This window comes from Sphaerodactylus townsendi, linkage group LG04 (genome assembly GCF_021028975.2).
Source record: "Sphaerodactylus townsendi isolate TG3544 linkage group LG04, MPM_Stown_v2.3, whole genome shotgun sequence".
NCBI classification, from domain to species: Eukaryota; Metazoa; Chordata; class Lepidosauria; order Squamata; family Sphaerodactylidae; genus Sphaerodactylus; species Sphaerodactylus townsendi.
In genome coordinates, this window is record NC_059428.1 from 87,776,504 (window position 1) to 87,803,997 (window position 27,494).

The 27,494-nt window shown below is 41.3% G+C and overlaps 1 protein-coding gene across 2 annotated transcripts in view; it reads right to left on the reverse strand.

Annotated features, from left to right (window-relative positions):
• Positions 1–420: 420 nt before the first annotated feature.
• Positions 421–27,494, reverse strand: part of SHROOM2 (shroom family member 2) — a 125,509-nt gene continuing 98,435 nt past the window's right edge. The window contains exons 6-11 of one of the 2 annotated variants that reach the window (XM_048493239.1): positions 13,775–13,852; positions 10,164–10,919; positions 8,799–9,350; positions 5,303–5,489; positions 4,408–4,680; positions 421–3,516 (exon numbers count right to left, since the gene is read on the reverse strand). In XM_048493239.1, coding sequence (XP_048349196.1) covers positions 3,250–3,516; positions 4,408–4,680; positions 5,303–5,489; positions 8,799–9,350; positions 10,164–10,919; positions 13,775–13,852 — 2,113 coding nt within the window. In that variant the 3' untranslated portion in view covers positions 421–3,249. The remainder of the gene's footprint in view (positions 3,517–4,407; positions 4,681–5,302; positions 5,490–8,798; positions 9,351–10,163; positions 10,920–13,774; positions 13,853–27,494) is intronic. The other variant, XM_048493240.1, reaches the window with a different exon arrangement.

Here is a 27,494-nt window from a genome sequence, read left to right on the forward strand (position 1 = left end):
GTATTGTTGTATCTGTATTTATATCTATTGTACACCGCCCAGTGCCCTTCGGGAGTGGGCAGTTTCAAAATCTAACAAATAAAAATAAAATAAATAAATAATTTCCTCTTATTATTATTCTATGGATACTGTATGATTGTGTGCTCATATCCTGAATTTTCGGATGTTTTTTTAACCTGTATTTTATTATTTGTTTTAATCTGTATCTTTGTAAATTTAACCCTTTTGTATCTTGCTGTATCAATGTGTCAATGTATCAATGACTGTAAATAAATAAATTGAATCATTAAAATGTGCAATGTGCAAGCATCAGATTTATGTAGAACCCTATGGGAGGTGATGTTCTGTTGGGAGATTGCTTCACATATTCTAGGTTACAAGAGCAATGAGGTAGTCACAAAAATGACTCAGTTGGCCATGTTCCCATTGTACTATTTGTTTTAATGTACAACCTCTTGATGTTCACACAAAAGAAGCCTTGGAAAAGCTGCAAAAATCAGTTATTTTCATTTTATTAAAACTCTGTACATACTGGACTCAAGTTAGATTATGTCTCCTTATCCAGGAATTGCAAGTTTGCCTACTCAGAAGACCACAGAAAAGCTGTCAGATTGGCAAACACATACACCAGAAAGGGGATTTCTACCATTGGCTTGGGATTCCATTTGAAACAGATGTGTAAAAGAACCAAATGATTTAGATCTACGTGGAAAACTTCCACCCCAAATGGTTTTTTTTACTTTTCTTGCTTTTGCCAGCAACAGAGTTTGATAATGAATCGAAATGTATCCGAAGTAAAAGACACCAAAGCAGCATGCTCTTTTTTCCATTTAAAAACCATGTAGATTATTCAATGTGAAGAGAAAGGTTACTCATGTACTGATAAAAGTTATCCAGGTTATATAGAAAACTATAAAATTAATAATCACTTGGTACATTGAAACACAATATGTATTCTATTTATTTCCCTCATCAAGCAAGATAGTAATATCAGTAGGTCAGTATTTAAGCAGGAAGTAAATATATGCTTTTCCTCAAGGTTGCAGATTCCCAAGTCATAATGGGAAGGAGGGGAATGAAAATTAGTTTTCACTATACAAAAAAAAATCTAAAAAATTGCCATGACACATAAAGAAGAATTAAGAAATAAGCCATCACGTATGGATGCCAAAGGCAAGAAGTTAGCACCAGATTCTCTCTCACACAAAGCAACAATGGAGCTATTTATATATAGAATTATACACAGGAAGAGGAAGAATCCATCTGCTGGTCCCAGCCAGGGAACCAACCCACAGTTTTTTAAAAAAGAAAACCCAAGAGGCAGGCAGGCCAGCCAAAGGCAGTGGCTAATGTCACATTATGAAAAGGATAATATACAGTTATAGATTAATTCCATATTGCTATCTTCATAAGAATTATGGATCTTAACTCAAAGCATTCTTTACACATATACTGAAATTGTACTTGGAGTCCACGTACACAGTCAAAACCACTAAAACAATCATTTCTTTTTTTAAAAAAAATGTCATAAGTAAAAGCTGACTGACAGAAATCAACAGACGTACTTTAGCTTGGTCATATTTAAAAATTAGTAAAAGGATTCCCAAATAGAATGAGCATCAGTTCAGAAAGACGTAGCAGCATCTGGTGATGGCAAGAGATTTTTAACAGGAAAAAATCAAAACATAACTGGTCCATGAACAACCTTTAAAAGAATGACATTCTTGTAAGCAAGTAGCAGAGGGTAGGGTGCATTAGTAAATTGTGATCACAGTTATAAGCAACTGAGGACTGCTGCTTCTGAAATGTTTAATCAGAGAAGTTGATTTTCGAGGACTGGGCACAGTCAATAAATACCTTGTTTAAATAGGAATGATGAGAGGAACAGAAAGCAAAACTTTGGGCTACTTTCAAGTCACAATGTCAAAGTTACAAGAGAGGGATTTCTCACTTTTCTGTAATGTTTAACTTAATCTCATTTCTGACAGAAAAGATTATGGCAGGTGGGCTCAAGGGTGAAGTGTAAAGTGAAAACAGCCCCTAGGACTTGTATCCAATGGAAATGTGGTTGCGAGAGAAGTATTTACACACAGAACAGTTCTTGAGTATTTGTTATGTCCTTCTTATCTTGAATGGGAACTTCTTACAGATGTCTGAGCACTATCCAGTGGTACAAGCAGGAATATGTCCCATGTGATTCCAAGATATGAAATGAAGTCCCTTTAATGGTATAGAGTTAGTATGCAAAACTGAAAAAAATCTCCCTCTCATATATTGTAATGTAAGATGCTTGCAACTATAAAAAGATTAAATAAAAACTGTATAATGCCAATTGTGGAGAATAGAGAAAGATGGCAAAAACAGAACTGGAGCACCAAGCTGCACAAAATAATGGGTCTGTGAGAACAAGGCTTGGGAAGGATGTTAGCAGCATGTTCTGCTAATAATTTAAAGTGTGGTCTGCTGATTCTCTGGCAGGCAGCACCTAGTGTGGCATAGAAGTCATCCTACCTCATAGTTCAGATCCTGCACATGTCAAGTAGTCAGGACCGTAGTTACTATTTTCATGCAAGACAGCGAACATAAATGGTCTCCCCACCTCCTCCCCACAAGCAAAGCAATTAATGAAACGATAATAATGTTTTCCCCTCATCAGGACATTAAAAATAACAGCCACACAAATATACCACGTCAGTGTGTTTGACAAACTGTGACCCATGGCTAAGAGACTGCTTGTAGAAATGATTCTGATAATTTTTGGAGAGACATTTTTTATGAAATATCTTAAAAATCACCAAATGTACACGAATGAAAACGTGACTACATCTCACTAATCTGAATACAATATGATATGGCTACATTAAAAGAAAGTCTTTCTAAACTCAACAGTCCTGAATGTTGCTTATCTTGGAGGTTTGCAATGATCTGTAACGGCATCAGAAAAGAACAGAAACCATCCATGTGTTTCTTAGAAACAAATGAACAAAAACCAAGAACTGCTTTCATCCTAAACTCCAGCAGTTTCCTCAGTGTATTGAACCTGAAGCATGGAAACTAACGTCTGCAGAATTTTCTAAAGAATATGATAGAAAAAGCCAGAGAGGATAAACCGTCCAGAGATGCAAATACAGCCAACACAGAAACAAATAATTGACATTATTGCTATTATGACATTTTCTTCTCAATGGCTCCTCCTAGTGGTCAGAGGTGCTACAGCTTGGAATGCCATCAAAGTTACCCAGTTTTGCATCATTTGGGCCTTTCAGGCTGCAGGCTATCAGTCAGGCACTTGAGCTGCTCTTCCCCAAGCTTGATTTTGTCCTCTAGCTCTCGCTGCTCAATGATGAGGGCAGATTTCATTTTGACAAAGTGCTCATAGTCTGCAAGGTTTTCATCGCTCAGGTAGCTGGCTAAAATGTCAAAGACAATGCGTTCCCTTCGGTCAAGGTTTTCCTTCAGCTCCTTGGCATCTTCATGCTGTTGTGTGAGTAGTTTTTGTTTCTCCACCAGGACTCGCTTGAGGGGAAAAAGCCAAAACCATTGGTGTGATAAGCAAGGCTATCTCTTAAGTGACAATTTTAATATTTACATGCAAGCCAGCTTTCTCTCAAATGTGCCAGCTTCTGGGATGGCCTGTGTGTGGCAAGTGGGAAATCTGCAAGGACTTTTGGGGGCACCTCCATTTTCCTTGTATCCTCCTCCTCACATTGGCAGCCTGTGGACACCTCCAAATTCTTACCTTTCTCTGCTTTCTTATCTCATTCCCACCAACCTAACTTTTATTTGCCCCCCACCTTCAGCTATATTTATTATTCACTTCATATACACCCCAACTTTCTCTCCATGGGGAACTAGTACAACTTACATACTTTGTTTCTCCTCAAGTTTATCTTCACAAGCAACCAGTGAGCTATGTTAGGTTTACATGGTCCCCATCTCTGGAGTTAAGTATCCACACATGCACTGAGAGAGATGAACAGTTGCCAGTAACCCACACAAAAATGTAGGCCAGTGGACTAAAATAAACTACCACACAGGGTGCTCCTGTATACATTTTGTGTGTGACACTTCTTAATGAAAGTCCTAGCAATTTTGTGAAATTTTGTGTGACACTTCTTAATGAAGTCCTAGCATCAATCAGTATTTAGTCTATGGAAACTTTGTGGATTACTAATCAACATGTCAACTATCAACAATGTAAAGGCGTATATTTTCAGTAATGCTGCTCATTTGTTCTGAATTTTGAGTTTGACTCTTTCATTGTAGAAGGCTGCTGATCCCTGGTGTGGCTTTTCCTTAAGCAAATACACGGAACACTTTTGATAACTATATTGTTGATGACAATAAAATGAAAAGGGCAAACGAAAGTGGATTTGAAAACAGAACGATCATAGCAAACTGCCTTACCCGTTCTTCAGGAGAAGCGCTTTCATCCAAATTGTTCAAGGCATTTTCTACCCGGGCAAGTCGACCAGAGAGGGACAACAGGAGGTTGACCACTTTGTCTAAGTCTCCAATGAACATCCGGAACTTGTCAAATTCATTTGGTTTGCAGACCTCTTTCACAATGGCCTCCACTTCATCTCCTAGCAGATTGTTCGCTTGAATGTCTTCTAGGAGTGTCTCCCGAGCTTCTCGCAGCACCTGTAACTTTCGACTTATGCTATCTATAAGCTCTTGCTAAATTTGAAAAGAAAAAAAGGGGGAAGACAAATTATTATGTACAAATGATAGAACCACAACATGATGAATCCTCCCCTTACCTGCATTTTCAAAATATTCTACCATTTAGATAGGAAAGGTTGTCTGATGTTTCTTTGGTCAAATACCGAAGCCCTACAAAGGTCCTGGTGAATCTATGAGTTGCCTCTTCACAGAGGCACTCCTTCAAGAGCAACAGATATATTTCCCACCTTGCTCACACCACTGTGCTCCCTCCCTCCCTTGTGCTAATCCTGTTCCCGCTGGTGCACAGTTGCAGGCACCAGCAGAATGAGGGAGGATGGCTGGACTGGGAGAGAGGCCCAGCCAAAGGGGCATGAAGAGCTCCGTGCAGGCTTTTGATACCCCCTCCCAAGATCTGGCCCTCTAACCAACCACTAAGTTATCTATATTGTTGGACCTGGCCTGTATATTCTCCCCTCTTGCATGTGGCAGTGGGCCAGCATGTTGGCATGTGGTGCTGTTACAATTCTGGCCTGGCCATATTTTCTTGCAGCCAGCCTGGCTGTGGAAAAGAGTGACCAACATAGCCCCCACATCTGTAGATTTTTAACAAATGAAAATGTGAAGGTATGCTCACCTTTTTCTCAGACAAATCATGGTCTAGCTCGTCCTCAGAGTCCTCTTCAATTTGCTGTTGTAGCTGCTGCTGCTGCTGCTGCATGTCCTTCATTTTGATCAGGAGTTCTGCCTTGGGGGCAGATGTGCTATAGTAAGTGGAATTGGTCGTCAGGGGGATGGCCAAAGGCAGAAGTTGCTCCTCTTTCCTAAGATAATTTTTTAGAGAAAACACACACGTGTTTGATTACATTGGGTACACGGCAGTAGTCAATAACATTTGTAACAAGTCTGCAGCAGTTCTGAAATACTGTTTGCAGCCAGTAAATTGTAGGGTTAGAAGAACATACTTAACTATAGAGACTTTTCCAGTCTTGATGTCTTGAACAAAATAGCTATGCCACTCAGAACCTAGCAGTAGAGATGGACAATTAAAAGACTCTACTCGAGCGTCCGCTTCAAAGTGCTGATTTTGCCTCTTAATTGTTATTCTCTATCTGTATGCTGATCACCACGTGTAAGCCTTGATTATACAGGTGTCAGGCGAAAGGCAACGCTTAGGCTTTTGGGGGGGCTTTCATTGGCTCTGACTACATAATCCCATAAATATATGTTTGAGGGAAAACTTCAGTGGTTTGCATTTCATTGTGTTCCAGTGCTAGTCCTTACTAGTTCTAATTACTGAAGTCAACCTTCTCTCAGGTTCAGGAAAAGCCATTGAACATTGAAATTCAGGACAGACATATAATAAAAGCAAAAGTACTAGCAATTATTTGCCCATTAGGTATGAATGTGGTATTAGCTAATTTAAGAAGTATAAAATTTTGTAGTTGTCTATTGAGGTATGATATATTTCTCTGCTTTTTACCCAAAGGTAAGTGTTTAAAACACTCTGACATGGATGGCTCAGGCTGGCCTGATCTTGTCATATCTCAAAAGCTAAGCAAGGTTAGTCTCTTGCCTTGAAAAACTTATAGGGTTGCCATAAATTTGGCAAACCCCTTCTGTTAGGCTCTTGCCTTGAAAACCCTACTGGGTTGCCATAAATCAGCTGCAACTTGACAACACTTTACACACACAATTGTTTAAAACACCCAAAAGTTGCCATAGTCCAAAAAAGATTGAACAATATTCAGCAAAACTTACAATTACATCCAATATCAGCTACAACAACTATGCTGCCTTGTCACATCACCTTGAAATGCCATGCCGGGTTAGAGTCGCTGGTGGCAGAAGCATGAGGTGAGTCAGGAGACACCTTCTGGTTTTATAAGGAAAACCCAGACATTCATAGCTAGCTGCTTGGAAATTAATCTCAAGGTTTCTTTCTTCAATTAGAAATATTAGGACCAAACAAACAACAACAAAAAACCCCTCTATGTGGCACTGTTTAAGTAGGAAATGTCTGGACAATCACAGCTGCCTTTTGATTTTCATTTCCCATAAATTCTAATACAGTAGTTCTGATTTTTATATAGGATACTCTTCAAGCTTCTCTAAAACAAGTACTATAAAATTGTTTCCAAATGAATCTATCACATTACTACAATCAAACTACTGGGCAAAACTGAATGATAGATCCTCCAGCTACCCTTCACACATCCTAGGGGAACGAGGGCAACTTTGTTATTTCCACCCATATAATGAGCCCATCCCATCTCTCAACATCCACATGAAGATGGAAGATTCAAATCAGATATAGCATTCAATGCACAAGAGCTCATCACTGATTCCTGGATTTCATTTCAGAGTTTGAGCATGCTTAAATTGGAGCATATGAATGGCTTGAATGTAAAAACTCGTATTGACATTCAGAAATGGGACATACAGAGCACTGACAGGGAGAACATGCATCTTCATGCAAGCAATCAAGAAATGGCTTGTCAATACAGTGAACATGTCCTGTTATCTTTTTAATTTTTAAAGACAGTAAAAGCTTTTTACCAAAGTCTTTAAAGTACTGATGGAATATAAACATGATAGTTATTAATAGCAACATTACTTCCCATATTTTCATATGACTAAACAGTCTTGTGAATTGGCCAAGTGGTCCTCAATAAGGACAAGTGGTAGAATAAATGACAACTTTTTTTCTCGCATAGCTGAGCATTTTTTCTCACGTAGCTGTATGAAAATCAGAGGGAAATCTCATCATGTGAAAAAGTCTTCACACATACACAAATATTGGAGTCTTCTCTGTCCCTCTGAGTTCATTCACAAACAGGCTAGTTCCTACTGATGGTTTATTTTGTAATTAAATCTCAATGCAAAGAAAATTTGCATATATTATGATAAATTTAAATAAATGCAGGTTTTAGTAAAATAAAACTACTGATGTTGAATTCATGGAGTTGAACATTTTTCACTGAATTGAGTAGTAGAAACAGGCAATAGTTTCTATTTGAGATTGATATTCCTGAGTTTAGTTACTGACTTCCTTGAACTTTCAAAATGACATCCTACTTGCTTGATTGACCAACCTACACTTCATTTAGGGATGAAAGCCAGCTGTATAGAACTTTCATTATATTCACTGCCATGGATGCGATTTTGGAGTGACTTTCACCAACATGAGTGCATGATAAACCTTTCCCCAGACTTAGGTGCCCACATACTTTTTTCAGAGAGGAGGCCAAGATCAGGATACATGATTCTTGTTGTTTTCAATGAGATCATTTTTTAAAAGTTTACCATATAGCCAACTGCTACACACACAAAAAGATTTCTCATATAACTGCTATGTCACCAGCACACTGCTATGTCATGCCAGCAAGCAATATGACTGATACATAATTTTGGGACATATAGCTCCAAAAGGAAAAGGTAGTACTGTAAGGGGCTGCTATATTGTTCAGTGCATGTCACAATAATGAATGAGCTGCAAGACTTCACTATGTCTAGACAGACAGGTTCCAATTAATTTTCTAAAATACCCAACATTCCATACATACAACCTAATCACAAATGAAATGGCTTGATTGCTTGTGTGCAGCACCTCATCAGTATACTTTTAAACCATGTTATGAGTAAAATCAATATTCTAATAGCAAAATCCATGTAGCTTTGAACAACATTTTGTTTTGTTTTCTGTTCTGTATGTTATCTACTATGCAATCACTTCTTTAGCTATCTCCATGTACTAACTTCGTGAACTTCAAGTAAAAAAAAAAGATAGTTTTGCCTTCTCTGAGACAGCTTGCAAATATTTTCCATAGCTATAGAAGCCAGGGTCCTAATAGCCATGGCAGTTAAATGTAACTTCCATGTTCAGGAAGAGATTTTTCTCAGTATCAGATGCTAGGCAAAGACGCTTTCATGCTGATGCTTAGACTTACTGGAAACATATTAGAAATATTATGCTGGAGGAGACTGGCAGACTATCTATATGTTCTGATGGGTGTGCTTTTATTACAAGATTCTCTCAGTAGACAATGTTGAACATAAACAGATTTATGAATGGATAAGACAAAATACAAAGCAAATTGCCACGAGTTTGCAGGAAAGGAATTTCAACTCACTTGTCATCTGCGGCTTTGGGTGAAGGAACTTTTAAAAGAAGTTTCCTGCGTTGTTGCACTTCTTCCAAGAGATGTTCATCTTTTGGAAAGATGCCCACCATCAGGTCCATTGTTGTTCTGATTTTCACATTAGGGTCCAAAATATCTGCTAACGATTTATCCTTGCCCACAATCTCTCTGGCTAATTCCTCTGATTTCCAGTCATCAATAGTCTTTTCTTTGGCCCTCACATAGCTAACTGCATGACCAGGAACATCACTGTCCTTCAAGTTGGTTCCAAGTGGTTCAGCAGGCTGCAAATAAGACAATCTGTTTTTTTTCTCAGGCTCTGACTCCACACCTTGCCTTGTATAAGCACAGAAACGTGAGTAGGACTGTTCGGAAGTGTTGAGTGTCTTAATCTGATCTTTCTCCAACCCACTTGGCAGGGCAGGAGGCTCAACTGCGCTCGTGAGATTCTGCCTGCTTTCCTTCTCCGCATGGCTCTCAGAATGTACAATTTTGATGGGAACCATTTTTACCATTGTGTTGTTATCCATCACTCTTTCAATTCTTGGAAAAAGAAAACAACAGTTATCCCATAAGAGTGTGCAACATGTGCCAGCCAGCATATTAGAATCCTGGTTTATGGGGGAAAGCAACTAACTTTGTCCAGGTCCCCGTATTTGGACAGCATAGCAAATGAGAATTTGACTGAAGTCTTGCCAAACCTGGAAATGCTCATTCATAGTCTGCATGTCAGATAAGGACAGACGAATGTATGAGGGAAGCATTAGAACAAAATGCCAGTTCCAAAGAGAGGTATCAACTACATTTTGTTCAAAGGGACTTACAATCAAATAAGCACTCAAGGCCTTAGTAAGATTACTGTAGCCAAGAGGTTTTCAATGGAGAAACTTATTTTAAAAGTAACCTATGTTTTCACTCCTGTTCAAAATAAGAGTGAGAAAATATACGCAAAAAGAAATGAAAATGTTCAACCATAATATTTACACAGGAGTATGTATTTTTGTTGAGATTTAATTTCATAATGTATTTGCCTTATATTCATAGATTAGTATACCAGAACACAGAGATCTCCAGGTTAGATTAGAGTCCACCAACACTTCAGTACTATACCATGCTATGTTTAACTTCCCCAAAAATATACCAAATAATACAATCTAGTAAACTAACTAGGTTATAAATGATGCCTTTTAAAGTACTAAATCAGTAAAATAAGTTTTGGTTTGATAGGAAAGTGAGTATTGAGTATATTTAAATTTTCCTGAATTTTTCCCCTTCCTGTAACTTCAACATTTTTAGAAATGTTACATTTCTACTTCATACAGACAAATGTTAGTAATTTGAATAATACCACAGTACCTTGCGGGATTCTCATCTTGGACAGTTACAGGAGGTTTGTCAGTTAACTTCTGTGGAGCAAACTGGGGTGAAGGAGACCTTGATGTTTCCATTCCAGGTTTTTGTAGGTACTGGTATGTTGAAGACAGCAGATCAGATTTGAGATGTGTTTTTTCATCTAAGTGCTGGCAAACATTCTCTACGGATACCAGCTGTGGAGCCTCTGGCAGGTCAGTGCTTGCTAATTTTTCAGAAACCTTTGCAGTTTGAGAAGAAGAGGAGTGATTGGCAACCACACTGGAGGAAATAGGAGATACTGATGGAACTGGCCAACTGGTTGCTGTCAGTGGAGCCTCTGAGGATGCAGCAACTGATGATGAAGAATTGTCCTGCCATCTGTATTTATTGTCTCGTTTGGGTTGGAGAGGCCTCTGAGGTACAGGACCATGTTTCTTATTCAGATGCCCCAACTCTGCTTGCTGGCTTTCATCTCCTTTGACTTGCGATTGACAGAGGTGTTTTTCACCTGTTATTTGTAGCTTAGAAACAGCTGGAGGCAGGACACTGTAATCTTTACTTTTTTCATTCACATTTTCCTGTGAATACCTGTAATCGCTGGGCAATGTCCCAGATCTTCTTCGGCTCCCTTGAGGTAAAACAGAAATCTGCCCTGTGTGCGAAGGCCTGCTTGATGCCTTCCACTTAATCCCCACACCATAACCTGGTTGAGATGCTGTTCCTACTGGATGGCCTTCTGAATATCCTGCATCAACTGGCCTGGAAAAAGAAGAAAAAAATCACATCGTTAGGAAACTCTAACACTGATGACATTATTTAACAAAGTATGGTGAGCAGCATCAAATACTTACACCACAGCAACAAAAAAGATACCCTGTATTTGAATGAATCCAAACATCACCAGCGTAGATTAAAATTATACAGTGCTACATATTGTGACATAACCTTGAGTGAAGTAAGGCACTACACCCAACAAAAACAGCGTATTCGCATATATCCTCCCATTTCAGCCTAAGGAACCTTCCTCCAACTTAAGTACCGGTAGTTCTTCCATGGGAGGAAGATCTATTTAAATTGGATGAAGGCTCCACAGACTTAAGGAATTTCCAGCAGCCTTGGGTAGGATACCACCCAAATGCCTCTTGCATGCAAATTAAGAGTCTTTGCTTTAATTGAATTCTTTACAAACTGTCTGATTCTATATAATATCACCAAATTATGCACAGACAATTCAAACAAATTATCCCCTTTGTCTTTCCTTATTCCTTATCCTTGTCTTTCCTTATTTCCTTATCCTTGTCTTTCCAAATTTATATTTAGATGGCGAGATGTGACTTTAAAAAGGAAACAGCGACCCTCAGTTTGCAAAACCTGAACAAGGCTGCTAACAACAGGACATTTTGAAGGTCATTAATTCATAGGTTGCCATAAATTGGAAGCGACTTGACAACACTTAATGTGCGCACACACACACACACGGCAAGATGAGGTTATATTCTGAGATACAAGCCTGTTACAGTGCAATACAAGCGTGCTACCAATGCAAAATTTGAATTTCCTGGAGCAAGAGAAGTGGATGGAATTAAACAAAAAAAAACCACAAGATATGGAAAGTTTTAGGTCTGAGTCTCCTTTACCATTGAGCTGAATGTGACTGTGGTTAACAGGAGACCAAAGCTGATCCAGGAACTCCAGAGTATACTCTAGGCCAGGGGTAGGGAACCTGCGGCTCTCCAGATGTTCAGGAGCCCTTCGGGGATCGGGCGGTATAAAAGCCGAATTAATAAATAAATAAAATAAAATAAATAAACTACAATTCCCATCAGCCCCTAGCAGCATGGCCAATTGGCCATGCTGACAGAGGCTGATGGGAATTGTAGTTCCTGAACATCTGGAGAGCCGCAGGTTCCCTACCCCTGCTCTAGGCTCACAACAGAGGAGGAAGTGCTGTGGGAGCAGGAAATGGCCCACTCATGCAAAGAACATGTTACTACACTGAAGTGAATGTGAAAGCCCCATAGGGCTTATGCTACTACTGCAATTACCCTCATTTTCCTCAATTTCAAATATGCCCTTCAGAAGATCTGAATTAGTTTTTAATGGAAACATACCGGAAAGGGATCATACAACTTTCCTATGAAAGTAATTCTACTGTGACCTATAAGCAGGGTTAAGTGCATACTTTGTACTTAAAACAAAAAATAAACACCACACAAATTCTATAACATGAAAAGTAAATCTGTGAACTGCAACAATTTTGCAATTTTTTTCAGCTGCCTGATATTGCATAATTTATTCTGGATTTGCAAGTAAATAGAGAAGAGCAAGGTACCATCAGCCCTGTACCACTGGAAATCTCATCCACTCACACTCTTAGCTCTGCCGCCTGAGCTGTGGAGGCTTATCTGGGGAATTCGGATTAGCTTGTGCACTCCAACACACGCCAGCTGGGTGACCTTGGGCTAGTCACAGCTTTTCGGAGCTCTCTCAGCCCCACCTACCTCACAGGGTGTTGTGAGGGGGGAAGGAGTTTGTAAGCCCCTTTGAGTCTCCTATAGGAGAGAAAGGGGGAATATAAATCCAACTCCTCCTTCTTAGCTGACATTGCACATTCAAGAATATTGCCACTGTAATGGCAAAATCTTAAAAATTAAAGCTGAGGCAAGTGTATTCTGTCCCCAATATGGAATTTTGCATTGTCATAAAACTGCACTGCACAAGACAGTTGAATAATGGACCAACTGTACACTAGGCAAAACTGTCATGACTAGTGGGGAAACAAATTAGCAGCCTTGCTAGCTGGTTGAAGACTGGAGATGAGTTGCTACAGGTGGCTTTTCAAGACCAAAGAACTGTGTAAGCATCCTAGTGTCAGCACAGTACCTTTGCATGTCTATGTGGGCTCTGTTCCTGGAGTCAGGAACATTAAAAAGCAGAATTCTCAGTGATAGCGGCAGAGTCTAGTGTGCACAAATACATGAAGATGTGTAAAGGAAGGGGAGAGGGCAGCGTTCCTGGCCTGCTCTCCCTGTATGTGTCTTGGTCCTGTATGTAACATCTCATGAACAGGGCTTATGAAAGAAACAGTAGAAGATTAGACATTTAAAAGGACATCTGAATAAGCTGATATTAGTTAAACACAGGACATGCACTGAAGAGAACACACAACTTGACAGAGCAAGAAAGACACCAGAGTGAGAGAAATACTAGAAGGGATTTACAACTAAGAACACTGAAGAAAAGGATATAGGAACTAAAATATATTCACCAAGTATTTGGGATTTTTTTTCATCTCTTCTTTAAAAATATTATTATTTAGCATATATGCTTCTAAAATACAAAAAAAACCCCAATATGACTGTTTACACCAGGGGTAGGGAACCTGCGGCTCTCCAGATGTTCAGGAACTACAATTCCCATCAGCCTCTGTCAGCATGGCCAATTGGCCATGCTGACAGAGGCTGATGGGAATTGTAGTTCCTGAACATCTGGAGAGCCGCAGGTTCCCTACCCCTGGTTTACACTAAAAAGAGCTCTGGAAGAAAAAAACACCCCCACAATATATAACACAATCAAATGGTATTTTCCAAAGAAATAAAAGCAAGTAGAAGTACCTCTGAGACTCAGAAAAAAGGCAGGTTTGCTTTCTGCTTAGAGGAGGCTGAAGAGAAACTGTGAGCTTAGAAAAGAAGCTGAAATGAAAAGCAAGAGTAACAGGAATTCTGCTTGATCCATGCTTACTGTCAGAGCAAATATCAATGAATTAAGTACAGAAGTTAAAAGCTTAGATCCAAGGACACCAGTATCGCAGGTGAGGTTTTTCAGTCCAGGGAGTGATTTACATTTGTATTTCCTGCAGCAGCAACAGTCTTAATGAATGCAAACCTTGTGTCTGAGTGGAGTCCATTGTCCATGTTATGTTCATGGACAATGGACTCCACACATGCTTTTCTTCATGTTTTCGTTCTCAAAAACTTGCCTCTAACAATAATAAAACCATATTTACTAAGGCTCTTCTTGAGCACATTGCCAAACCAATATTTATTTTGCCCCATTCTGAGCTTACTATATAATGAATTAAACTCACTGTGTCGGGATCTAATCTAGCACAAGTGGAGCAACACTCAGGAAAGTGAACTTCCCTACCTCCTACATTTCACCATAGCAATCGCTAGTAGACTCACATGGATTTCTGTGGTGAGATGGGGAAAATCAGGAAAAATTGATCTGTTTTCCACAGGCAAGTATCTTTCATCAGTGTAAGCTGTGGCAATAGAACTTAAATTTCAGAACTCTGATTATGTTGGTTTTTCAGGCACTGTGAAAGTAGCGTAAGTATCTAAGAAGGCAAGGCAACCTTCTGCATTGCTATTAACAGTTATAGATGTTGTTTTACAGGAAGGCAACATTTGTAGAATTAAAAACACAGATGTTATCTTTCTATCCAACCATCTGTCTTTCCTCCAAGGAGTTTGGGATTGGCATAATGGGTTTCTCTTCTTATTTTATTATAACAAGCCCTATGGTAAGTGAGGCTGAGAGAGAGAGAGAGAGAGAAAGAGAGAACGGCCCTGGGACATCAAGTGGCTAAAAGAGTAGGATGGTAGACTCAGCAGGTGTCACATTAACATGTTAATATTGGAATAGGCTAGTTTAACAAGATGCTGGGCTGTGCACAGTCACATGGGCAAGTTGCCAGACAACGTCACATTTAAATTAGGTCTCGGTCACACTATAGTGTAATGGAATGCTGGAACTGGCTATTATTACACATTAGTTCCTGGCAGGAAAAAACCATCTCTCAGAGTTTCTTTAATATAATTGGCCATGCTAGAGATTGTGCTAAAATTTAATACACTGGTTTACAGGAGCAAAGGATCTTGCCATCATCATTTGGTGGTATCCTGTGCATTCAAGCTTGGGTGACTCTCATGTCCATATGATCACCATATTCTGTTGCATCCAAGGACAAAATGTATCATAACTCATTCACATACTCACATCCCAGTCCAAAACTCTAACTGAACTTTTCTCTCTTGCTTTCAGCTTGCTGAATTAATCCCTTAATTGGGCAAATAGGCTGTTCTCAGAATAATATTATTACAAACAACCTTGATCTGCTACCACCTGTGTTATAGTTTATATGTTAAAATACAGTGTGAGTAGGAAGTTGAAGAATATAACAAAGATGAGATTGGTGATAAGGGTAACAACTTTGCATTGATTCGTTTTTAAAAGCTGTTAACAAACAACATCATACATTTCTTTTAACAGCTCCAATATATACAAAGTCAAGAGTCTAATGCCTGATGCACATTAGGATGCATGCTCATGCAGGAAGATGAAAACAGGGAACCATTTCAACCACTGAAAAGAGAAATATTTTGCACCTGACTTTGACATGCAAATCTGAGAAGGGCCTGTAAGGCAGCCAAAAAGGACAAGGTGTACTATCAACAGTGCATGCTTGAGCAAGTGCTTCTGTCTCACCATCTCAAATGCAATCTCGTTAAAGATTCTTCAATCAGTTGTCAGTGACTGTTAAGCAACAGAGTGAATGCAATAATGTTACAACTCAGTCTTAGGTATCTTCTGCGTGGTAGCAAGAGGCTATACATTCAGGAGAATTCACAGGGTCAAGTCCCTTCTACAAAAACAATGAAATCCTATTACACTGACACACGAGATGGTTATAAGGAAAATGTGGCAGCATCTGACACTGAAGGTGTTTACATTCCAAGTGGTGAATTCTCATGCAATGCATGCCAATCATATTACCCTGAAGAGATTGGATCTTACTGTTCAGAAAGCAGAAAAGAAAGCAAGCTTCAAGCACCAGAAGAACCCAGAGGCAAAACCTGTAAAGTGTTACAGCAGCATTAAATACAGCAAAAAAATCCACTTTGAGGCCTACTATTTAGTTTAATGATTGTAGAATAAACTCATGCATTAAATATAATTCAGAATGATTCATGTTTGAAGTCACATCCCCCAACAGTAAATTCTCACAGAAAAAAACACCCAGTTCTTCATAAACTTTAAAAAAACAGACAGCCTTATCATAAAGAGAAAGTCAAATAAAGACTTGGATTAACACTGAAATTGTGTCTCTTATTACCATGACAACTGAGTTTATCCCAAGGTTACATGAATCATGCTCATGATACATGATCATGTTTTGGTGGCACTCCTGTTTCCTGTATATAGTTGAACATGAATCCTCTTGTTTTCATCCTACATACAAACTTGTATTTTGACTTGCAATAAATTCAGGGTGCCTCTCTATGGCATGCCGGCCCCTCCTTGCAAATTAAGCTGAAACTGTATGTTACGGCTCTGCATCTTCTCCTTTCTCTTCAGTAAGGAGTAATAATGCAAAATATGAGGCCTAATGCTATCAAACAGCGAGTTTCACTACTTGCTGCTTGTAGGTGCTGGAGAGCTTTGAACAATTTCATGCCACACATTTTGCAAGGGACAGGAGGTGCAAGGTCAGCTGTCAGTTGTGGGATACCTTCCAAGCTATGTCTATTGACTTTCTGCTGCCCAAACATCTAACCAGGAAATGAACAATGGAATTCAAAATTCTTTCATTTAAGCTTCTTCATTTCATTAAGCTTCATTTAAGCATATTGTTAATACGCCTTAAAGACAATGGCACACGATTATTTGTACTTTTAAGACACATCTTCAGAGATGCTTTGAAAAAAAATGTTCCAAATGCTGTACAAATGTGTTCTGCGAAGTAACAATAAACCTTTACATGAGCATTGTTTTCTTGCCTGTCCTCTTCTCCTATTTCATTACAAGTACAGCTCTATTTAGAATTCCACTGAATTCAGCTCTTTTCTTCTTAGCACTGTTCTTTGGCCACAATTACAGACTCAACAGATTTCATTTATTTGTGTTAGTTATCTCTAATAAGAGATACACAAAGTTAAGCCATTTTAAGTTGAGTGAAGAATAGAGACATGACACTTTTTTGAGCCAGATGCCAAAACTACCACACCTACCAGCAGAGAAAAGGGGGGAAAAGAAAGGAGGTTGATACATGGCCAGTCAAACTGCCAAGCCCCAGAAATAGAGGTTCACCTTGGACCTAGCTGGCAGCTGCGTTGGTGAGGCTCTGACAGACATAAACCATACCTGCTCCCTTCTCTCATGCAGCACCAGCAGTGTTGCTAGTGCCTCCAGAGCTCACCTTGGCTGCCAGGCACAGAACCACAATGCTGTGTAAACTGGTCTGGTATGTCAATATGGGGCACACATTCTGGAAGATTACCCCGATAATCTATGTATTTCACTCCCAATGAGTGTCGACTAACTCCACTAATGGTAACTGAGTTGATACTGGGTGATAATTAAGCTCTGTCTGTGGTCAGCTCAACCCATACATGCAAGCAGTTTCTTTGATGAATGTGTAATCCACTCCACAATATTTAAGCTCAAACTCATTTACATCCGTCTAAGCGCTGGAACATAAAAATCAAATCTATCACTGTCTTCCACCAGCAGCTGAATACTTTTTTTTCCCCCTGTGCTGTTTCCAACTTGATGCCTCCTCCCTGACCTGTGTTTCAGATGTTCTCTGAATGTTTACATATGTATTTTAGTTTTGGTTTTAATCTGATGTGTAATCTGTTTTTATAATGCCCTGTTTTAATTGTTAGTCACCTTGGTAGGTGACTGATTGGGCAGAAAAGTGGGAAATAAATTTTGTAAATACACATCTTTAAACTGTTCCCTCTAGTAGCTGTCTCTGCAGTGAACTGTACATGTATGCACAACAGTTTGTCATACACATCAGAGGATTTTTCCTCCTCCATCATCTGAGTGCAGAGGAAGGAGAATGGAAACCTACATGTCAAAGTAGTCCTGTTTGCCCCAGCTTAGACACACAAATATTTATCTACATTTGTAGTCTATGTAGTATTAGGCTAACCATTTGAAGATTGTTCCTAGAGAAATGGGACCAAGATGATGAACAGCTCACCGTCCATGTAATGATGTAGCGTTCATTAATAGGATATTTGTTGATGTAAATAGATTCAAGAATTGCAATCTGAATATCTCCACATATGATCTTTGTTTTACAAACTACACCACATTTTTCATAGCAAAATCATGCAATCAAATATGAAGCAGAAATATATATGGTAATTATGACAGCCAATGACCATATGTTGTTTAAACTTGCTTGAATGATGGCTATAACAACAAAGAAAAACAGAAGCAGCACATATGGGCAGACTCACAGTTGCCTTTGAACTCTGTGTCTGAATCACACAGAACTCTGTGTCTGAATCGGGTCATCAGTGGTCCCAGGGAAGATCTACGAGTTTTTCCATTTACATTTGCAGTCACTCATGTATCTGAACACATTATTTATTTTTGAACAGAAACCAGGATTTAACCATCACAGATTTCAAAGCAGTTCCAACAGCTGATATCCAGTCACTCAAATTATCTATAAAACTGCTATAGCAAAAACGGATGCAACAGAAAAAAAAGAAGAGGCTCTCAGCACATTCTTTAGCCATGCTGCAAGCCCAGTTTGACAACTGAACTGATGAATTAACACTAAAGCAAATAAAACACTGGTTCAAGCAGTTAGTCTGGTCTCTCCCTGCCTATTCCTTTCCTTTCTGCTGTAACTCAGCGGGAGGAAAATGAAGAAACCACCCTGGACCTGGGTGCCCAACACTGAAGCTTGCCATTTAAAGCACCAGGCTGGGCATTTAAGATGCACAGGATTTAGAAAGGTCTCTGTGCAATGATACCACGCCGATTCTGGCATCACTAATGCATCGTGCACAGTCCCCAGAACATCCAGTTACAGAATCTCAGAGTCAAACAAGACTAGAGACTTGGGAATTCTATCTTTAGAGCACCCAAACATTTTTTGTCACGAACAGGAGCTTCCTGAGGGGCCCAAAGTCAAGATGGGAGCATACCACATAGTGTGGGCTGCTATGTGCCCCTGGGGGGCATTTGTAGAAATATTCTTTATTTCGCGTTTGCCCAAACAGGGGAAATAGAGCTGTTTCAACTTAGGAAGTCAGTGCAAGAGGGAAAGTTCATGCCTCTTTCAATGTAGGGCCCCTCCCATGCCTACTGTTCACAAAGAAAAAAATATGTGGGACCTCTCTGTATGTCAAGTAACTAGACTGTCTGACAGTAAGATCTGAGGCCTTGGAGATGCAATTAGAACAGGAAGTACTCAACTAGGAGGACCAGAGTTCTGATCCAGTATGAAGCATCCTCACATGTGCTTATATGCAATGGACAGATGTATTTGTCACACATTTGTATGACCTCTACAAGGAATCCTGGGATATTCTACTAATACCTGATATTCCCTCACTTATTGAAAACAGAAGTGGAAGAAATAGTAAAACAAGCAAGCACACATCTGATTATGGCACAGTTGCTTTGAGCCCCTAGGTTCAAATGCCATCCTTCCTCATGCCTTGAACATGTGCTCAGTATGAGGCAAATGCACAAAACCTTAGCTCATTCTCTGGCAATTTCAGGCAAAGCATCTCAGGTGGTACAGCTGGGAAATTCCCCTTTCTGAGACCTTGGAGATTCATTGTCAGTCAAAGCAATTAATGATGGGATGGAGATTACAATTATCTGAGTCAATATAAAGTGGTTAATATGTTACACCTGGTGACTTTGGTCTAGGGGCAATATTGTTTTTTTAAAAACCACACAGACATGTAGTTCTCTCGATCTGACATTAATGGGACAAAGCAAGTGAGATGACTCTGTTTATGTCTAGACACACAACTATTTAGTCTCCATGAAAAAAAAATCACCGAACCCAGCCCTGCTCACATTCTTTGGAAATCCTATCCATGGATATAAAAAGTACCATTTTGAAATTGTTAAGTGAGAAGATGTAAACAGAAAGTGCACTTTGGCCCCAAGTCTGAGGCTTCTCACTTCTGTTATTAAATCTGAGACAATGCAAACTTATATTGCCTTCAGTTAATGTTATAAAAATGCCTTTACTTACACCACACAGTAATCAAACCAGTAGACTTATCAGACTTCACATAAATACCATCCTTCCACTGATGCTTCTTCTCTTAGACTGAAGCTGGGGTTAACCACTATAAACCACTTCAGGTCCTATCAACCGGAAGATAAACAGCCAGGGGAAAAACCTTACAGGCTCAAGGCCACTCTCCCATAGCCAGTGGACCATACTGGGAAGCATTCTGTTCTCTATGATTCAGATTCAGCAGTTATGGAATCATCAGTCCAGCCTTCTTTGTGCTGAGCTTTCAGAACTGATCCATAAAACACTGCACAGAAAATGAGCAACCCCTGCAAAAGGCAGAGAGGCACACTGCATGAGTCTCTCACAGGCATGTAATATTTCAGAAGAGTGAATTGCAGGGAAGGAAGAGGACTTGCATTGGAAAGCAGCCTCATGTTACCACTTCCTGTCATACGGAATGCTTACAAGTTAGCTCACTCCATTTTCCTTTGGCCTTCCACATGAAAACCACTGTATATACTAGCGTATAAGTCAAGTTTTTCAGCCCTTTTTGGGTGTTGAAAAAAGCCCCCCTTGACTTATACACGAGTCAGCCCCCAGCCCTTTCACCTTTCCCACACGCAACCCTTGCTAGGGCAGCCTGCGGGGGCTCCCTGCACACCTTCGCGTGTGTGGAGTCAGTTTGCAGAAGGTCTTGTGGGGCCGTGTGCCACAGCTGCCAAGTGCCTTGCTGGCTACTCCCCGCAGGCTGGGATGAACCAGGTGGGGGCTGCGTGCGCACATGGTCGGGCTGGTGCTGCCCGGGGAAAGGGGCTGGCTGGTGATGGGACAAACCAGGCGGGGGCTGCGCATGCGCGCGGTCAGGCTGGTGCTGCCCGGGGAAGGAGGCTGGTTGGTGGTGCTCGGGAGTGAGTTGCTGGTCAGCCGGCTAGGAGATGCGCATGAAGCAGGAAAGTAGATGGAGGGTGAGCATCTATTTTTATTTTTGAAATTTACCAGTAGCTGCTGCATTTCCCACCCTCGACTTATATGCGAGTCAATGTTTTCCCAGTTTTTTGTGGCAAAATTAGGTGTTTCAACTTATATGCGGGTCGACTTATACACAAGTATATACGTAAGTTGAGCTTGGAAGTTTTTCAAACAGCCTGTTTGTATCAACCCACCTGCACACAGCATTGAGAGGCACATAAATTAGTGATGCTCCAGGTGAAGGTTGGCAATCACAATGTATCTCCCAAGTACAAAGATCATTTCCCCCTTAGGGTTTCCAGCTCCAGGTTGGGAAATTCCTGGAGATCTGAGAGTGGAGCCTTGGGAGTGTGAGGTTTGGGGAAGGAAGCAACCTCAGCTGGGCATAAGGCCATACCATCCACCCTCAAAAGCACACATTTTTTCCAAAGGAACTGATCCCTGTAATCTGGACAGCAGTTGTAATTCTGGGGGATCTCAAGCCCCAATCAGGAAGTTGGAAACCTACTTCCTGTAATAAATGGTTGCTTTGGAGGGTGGAGTCCATTGCATTATGCCCCTATGATGTCCTTCCCCTCCTCAAACCCCACTATCCCCAGGCTTCACCCACCAAATCTCCAGGAATTTCTTAATTCCTGTTGGCAGTTTGGAGTTGGCAATTCAATCTCATCCCTACCAAACAGCCAACCTCCCTTTATCTGCCCTGCAGTCTTAAGCCTTCCCTTCCTCCCCTCAACAGTCTCCACCTAGGAAAACTATGGTTTGGTCTTGGGTGCTGCTCAATGGGCCAGGCTCACTTCCATGGTATGGCACTTTCAAGGACTTGTGGGGGGGGGGGGGGGCCTTCACTTTCCCACGTATCATCTTCTCCACACTATTTCTGCTTTCCCCCCTCCTGCTAGCCCCCGTATCCTCTCCCATTTCCCTGCCTCATGTTGTCTTTGTTAGTCATTCACCAACCTACTTTTCATCTGCCTTCTATCTTCAGCTATGTTGATTATTTATTTACTTCATTTATACCTAACCTTTCTCCACAGTGGGGACCAAAGCAGTTTACATTATTCTTCTCTCCTCCTTTTTATCCACGCAACAAGTGAGGTAGATTTGACTGAAAGTATGTGATTGGTCCATAATCATCAAGTGAGATTCCACAGCAACATGGAGATTCAATCCTGGGTCTCCCAATCCCTACTCTGAAGCTTAGATTTAGCCAACGTTACTATTAGTATATAGACAAGTGGGGGAAACTGCAAAACTCATGAGGGAGATCCCATCTTCCCCTCTTTGCTTACCTTCCAGCCTGACTACATCCTGCCTATGGATGGACAGGTGTACCAGCAGCTGAGCCGCCTTTCCCTCCCTCCCTCTCTTTCTGTGACTTGCCTGGACTGCTCTTGGTGGGCATGTCGAGGCCCCTGCCAGGAGCTGGTGTTTTCTCTCTCTTTCCTCAGCAGCTCACCTAGACTGTTCCAGGTGGGTGAACTGGGGCCCCGGGAGCCTTTCTCTCTCTCTCTCTCTCTCTCTCTCTCTCTCTCTCTCAGTGGGAACCCCCACCACCAGGCCTAGCATGGCTCCTGGGCTGTGCTGTTGCTAGCCTGAGTTGTGTTCTCTGCCCTTTTGCTGAGAACCCTTTTATATTTGTGGAGTAATTTAAACCTTTCCTCACCCTTTTCATATTTTTCTGCAGACATGGAGGTCCCCCAAGTCTGCAGAAACATCTGTTTGGAGTCAGTGTGGCCCTATCTGGATCTGGTTATTCACATTACATATGTAGACAAAGCAAGTTTATTCAGCATCTAAATGTGTTCGAGGCTATCAGGCCTCTTTGCTCCAAAACACCCTGAACAATATCATTACCATCTACTTCACCTGAAAGAGCAAGTTATCTCCATGTCAAAAGTCTGCATGTACTTTGGGTGGAAAAGTCCAAAGATCGTTGCCCCCCAATGCATTTACCAGTGAGTACAGTGCCAATGCTTTCAACCCCATCTAAGCAAGAATTTCCCCATTCAAGAAAGACTTGCATTAGGTTGCAACATCAATCAAGACACGGGGCTCTCTTCAGCCGCACAGCCCCAAGCTGTACCACACCCAAATAATCTGTGCAAGGGGGAACTAGGTTCAAGACAAGTTTGCACAGAGGACCCTTACAAGTCTAGTTAACTTCACCTTCAATCATAAGTCAGTTTACATTAAAACCTATGAAATTAGGTGTGCTCATGAAGGTTCGCTTGACACAACACAAAACTGAATGTGGATCTATAAAATACTAATGCTTATCTGAGAAAGTACATGAGTGATAGGCTTTAATGAATGGCATATTCCCTTCTACAGAAAGGGCAGATCTTTCCCCCTGCCTTTACAAACAGTGCCATGAAGTCAGCCGTTCCAAACTTACATACACAAAAACACCAACATTTAAGACAAGTTAGGACCCACAAGAAAGTTGTGGGGAGGGTGCATCCCTTCCTCCCCTTTGCTTCCTTCCCTCTCCCTCCTTCTCTATCAATTTCCCACCTCTTTTTCCCCTTCTGTCAATCTTCCCTGTCTCTTTCTCTGCTCCCTTTCTCTTCGCCCTCCCCCTGACAATCACCCTCCTCTTTCTCCCCCATTCCCTATCTGTCAACCGACCCTCCTCTCTTTTGCCCCCACCCTTTCTGTGTCAATCTCCCCCTCCCCTTCTCCTTTCAACATACTCCTTTCTCTATTTCTCCCCCTCAGAAGTGACTATTGTTCAAATCTCTTTCATTAAAATCTTTCATCAGTGTGATTTGCTTGCACACCACCATGCATGGCTACTAAACCAGTACTGAAAAGAATCAAAGGGATTTTTTTTTGCAGGAGTGGGTTCTTTGATTCTTCAAAGAAAACCCAACTACAAACAAATACCATCTACAAACCGGACAATCTTCTCCGTTTTACTGTGTATTACTGAGTGATAAAAATCAGTAATTGAGACAAATCGCTTGTTTGCATTTTGTTATCTCATTTCTGCTTAAGGGGAGTATCCTACATACCGTTGCCACAAGATTTCATGCCAGTGGAATAAGCAGAGGCATACCTTTTAAAACTTGCAGGAAAAAAATAAGGAGTCCAGTGACAGTCTATAAATGGCAACTGCTGCCAGGACAAAAGGAAGAAATACTTCACATTGCCGGCAAGACAATGTCATTCATAAGGAAAATCTAATCAGAATTGTCAATTACACTAACACTCCCTGCTCCCTGTGTGCCAATCGCAAACCCAATCTTTTAAAAAAGCCTGCATGCATTGCTTATTGGTCCCCCATTTTCTTAGAATCCAATAACTTGCACTGGCAATCAACATACATTTAAAAAAAATAATTAAACAAGCAAATAATGCAATAGAAAAGGGGAGAATAAATATTTTTATTAAAAGCTCATCCCCCACATCAATCTGGAAGCAGGAAAAATATTGTTCCGAATCCCTCTACCCCATGACCTAGTTTCATCAAACAAAAACAGCCACACCTCACAATATCAATTTTTCTTTCAGACTTGATTTTTCACTCACCATTTGCTTTAGCAATTCCAAGCAAGGTTTTGGCACATCAATCCTCACATCTCCCACTGCTTCAGAAAAATAAATGCAAATCTCCACCTGGGCTTATACCCACAGTAACAATTCTGCTAGGAAAGCTGCAATTACGGAAATCTCACATTACCAAACACCTAAGAACAGGTTTGCAGTAATCTAAATGAAGAGGAAAAACACGCTGCAGACTTCACATTGGCAAACGTTATTTGAAAAAACTGCCTTCTAATTCCATGTGCATTATGCTAACTGCAAAAACAAAAGCAGCTGAAAGCTCCACACGCACCGTCTAATGCATCTAACTGGAATGGCAGAGTTTCCCAGTCACTGTGTTTGTTCAACCCCAACCCCACCCCACCCCCCAAACACATACACTAAAACCCCTCTGGAACCAGAAGATCCATCTGAAATAAAGCACCTGAAATCATACAATCCCTCACCCATTGTAATATTTTATAGCAGCTTCCGCAGGCAGGGACGTGTAAGCACACCTTGCACGTACCAACAAGGACTGTAAGCCTGCCTCCAGTCAGCTAAAGGTAAGTCCCAATGAGTTCAGCAAGATTTACCTGCATTTAATTACAGGCAGGACTGCAGCCCAGGAAAACAAAAGAAATACTGTATGAATGAACACTGCAAAAAAAAAAGTTTTGAACTTAAGAAGAATTAGAGTTAATGCACTACATTTGTACTCCCAAAACTAAATCAAGATTGTAAACTTACCAGGATTTATAAATATTTGCTCATACTATTTTGGGTTCAGGAAAGCTGCTTCCTTGCAAATGCATTGCAGGGAATCACAGAGAAAGGACTCCTCTTTCATTTACTGTCATGCAGATGGTCGTGAACACCATGCTTCACAACAGCTGGCTTGTTTTGACCTTCCCATGTGACTGACAAGTTCATACAAGCACTGTAAACTTTAACCTTGGTGACAGAAGGCCCAGCTTGTTCTAAACATTATGTCACCAGAGATTCATGACCTTGGGGAGAAAAGGTTGTAGACTTCAAAGCTTCGGCTCTTTTCTAAACAACACCCCCCCCCCCAAGAATTTTGTAAATGTAGAGCCATCCTCCAGCCTAAGGAGAATTCCCCCTACTTGGGAGGCACATCCTCCAATAGAAGAGCCATTTAACTTGGAGGAAGGCTCCTTCAGCCAAAGAAACTTCCTCTAGTCTAAGGTGGGATATTAACTACACCATGTTAAGCATTCCAGCCTTCAAGGATGAAAAGGTTCAGCATCCTTACAGGAATTGGAATGGCTACCCATGCTTGTGGAATATGAATGTTTGAGTTTAGGGGGTTCCAAACATTTCTAGCCATTAACTGGAAGGATATCAGGATAGTAGGAAAGAAAATGAACAGTGATACTGGATAGCCTTGGTTCGAATATGAACAATCTAGGTGGCATTAAGCAATTAATGCACAGCCACAATTTGTGTGCTTTGTTTACATGGTTCTTTCAAAAAAGGCCCTGCACTATGGCACTATGGGACAAAGTCAAGATATATTTGATTGCCTTTCCAACATCATATTTAGTAGAGCATAGCTTCAGTGAAGTCACCCAGTCACCCAAGCCAGTGGCATATCTGGGGGGAGGGTCATTTCACCCAGGCACCATCCACCTGGGTCATTTGGGGGTACATTTTGGCGCTTCCTCACCATATGCCCGCCCTTAGCCAAACTCCCTGCTATTGCCCCGCTGCCACAAACAAACTTCTCCCTAGGTCACATTATCAGCTACCTCACCACCCTGTAAGAGGTGAAGGAAGCCAGGAGGGAGGGAGCCACCCCGCTTACTGCAGCTTACTCACTCATCCGCCCTACATGCCTTGGAACGAGCAACAGGCACTCTGAGCATAGCAGGTGAGACCCAGCGACTGTCAGGATGGGAACAAGTTGTATGTACCTCCCCAGGCCAGGAAGGTGGCCCTGAAGTTGTGCCATGACGCCAAATCGGTGGGGCACTTCGGGTTTGTAAAGTCCCTGCACATAGCACGCAGACAATTCTGGTGGCATTCGCTGTGGAGCAATGTGGAGGCCTACGTAAAAGGGTGTCCAGTGTGCGCAGGGGCCAAGCAGACTCAGGAGAAGGCACAGGGTCTCCTTCAGCTGCTTCCCACTCCTGAAGAGCCGTGGCAGGTGATTTCAATGGATTTTATCATGAACTTGCCACGAGTCAGGGAAAGATGGTGATCTGGGTAGTGGTAAATCTGTTCTCCAAGCAGGCCCATTTCGCCCCGTGCTCCTCCCTGCCCATGGCCAGTCGCTTAGCCCAGCTCTTCGTGCAGCACATACACCACTCTGGAGAAAGTGGTGTCGGACAGGGGCGGTCAGTTTGTCTCTCGGTTCTAGTGACAGTTCCTAAAGTTGTTAGGCACAGAACAGGCCCTTTCGTCGCCGTTTCACGCACCCACAGACGGCCAGACCGAATGCACGAACCAGACACTAGAGCAGTACTTAAGGTGCTACATATAGTAGGACCAGGACAATTGGGTCAACCTGCTCCTGTTCGCTGAGTACGCCTACAATAATGCCGTGCACAGCAGCACCAGGAAAACCCCTTCGAAGTAGTGTCAGGCCAGCAGCCCAAGCCCTTCCCCTTTTTGTCAGATACGTCGGGAGCGCCAGTGGAGGGTGCAGTCTATCTGGGAGGCTTGGGGCCCCGTGCAGAAGGCACTGGACAAAGCGAAACGGGCCTATAAGGAACAGGCCGACAAGAAGCGGCACCCCCTTCCTCTGGCTGTCAGAGATTGGGTGTACCTTTCCACCAAGAACCTCCGGGGGCGGAAGCTGGGAC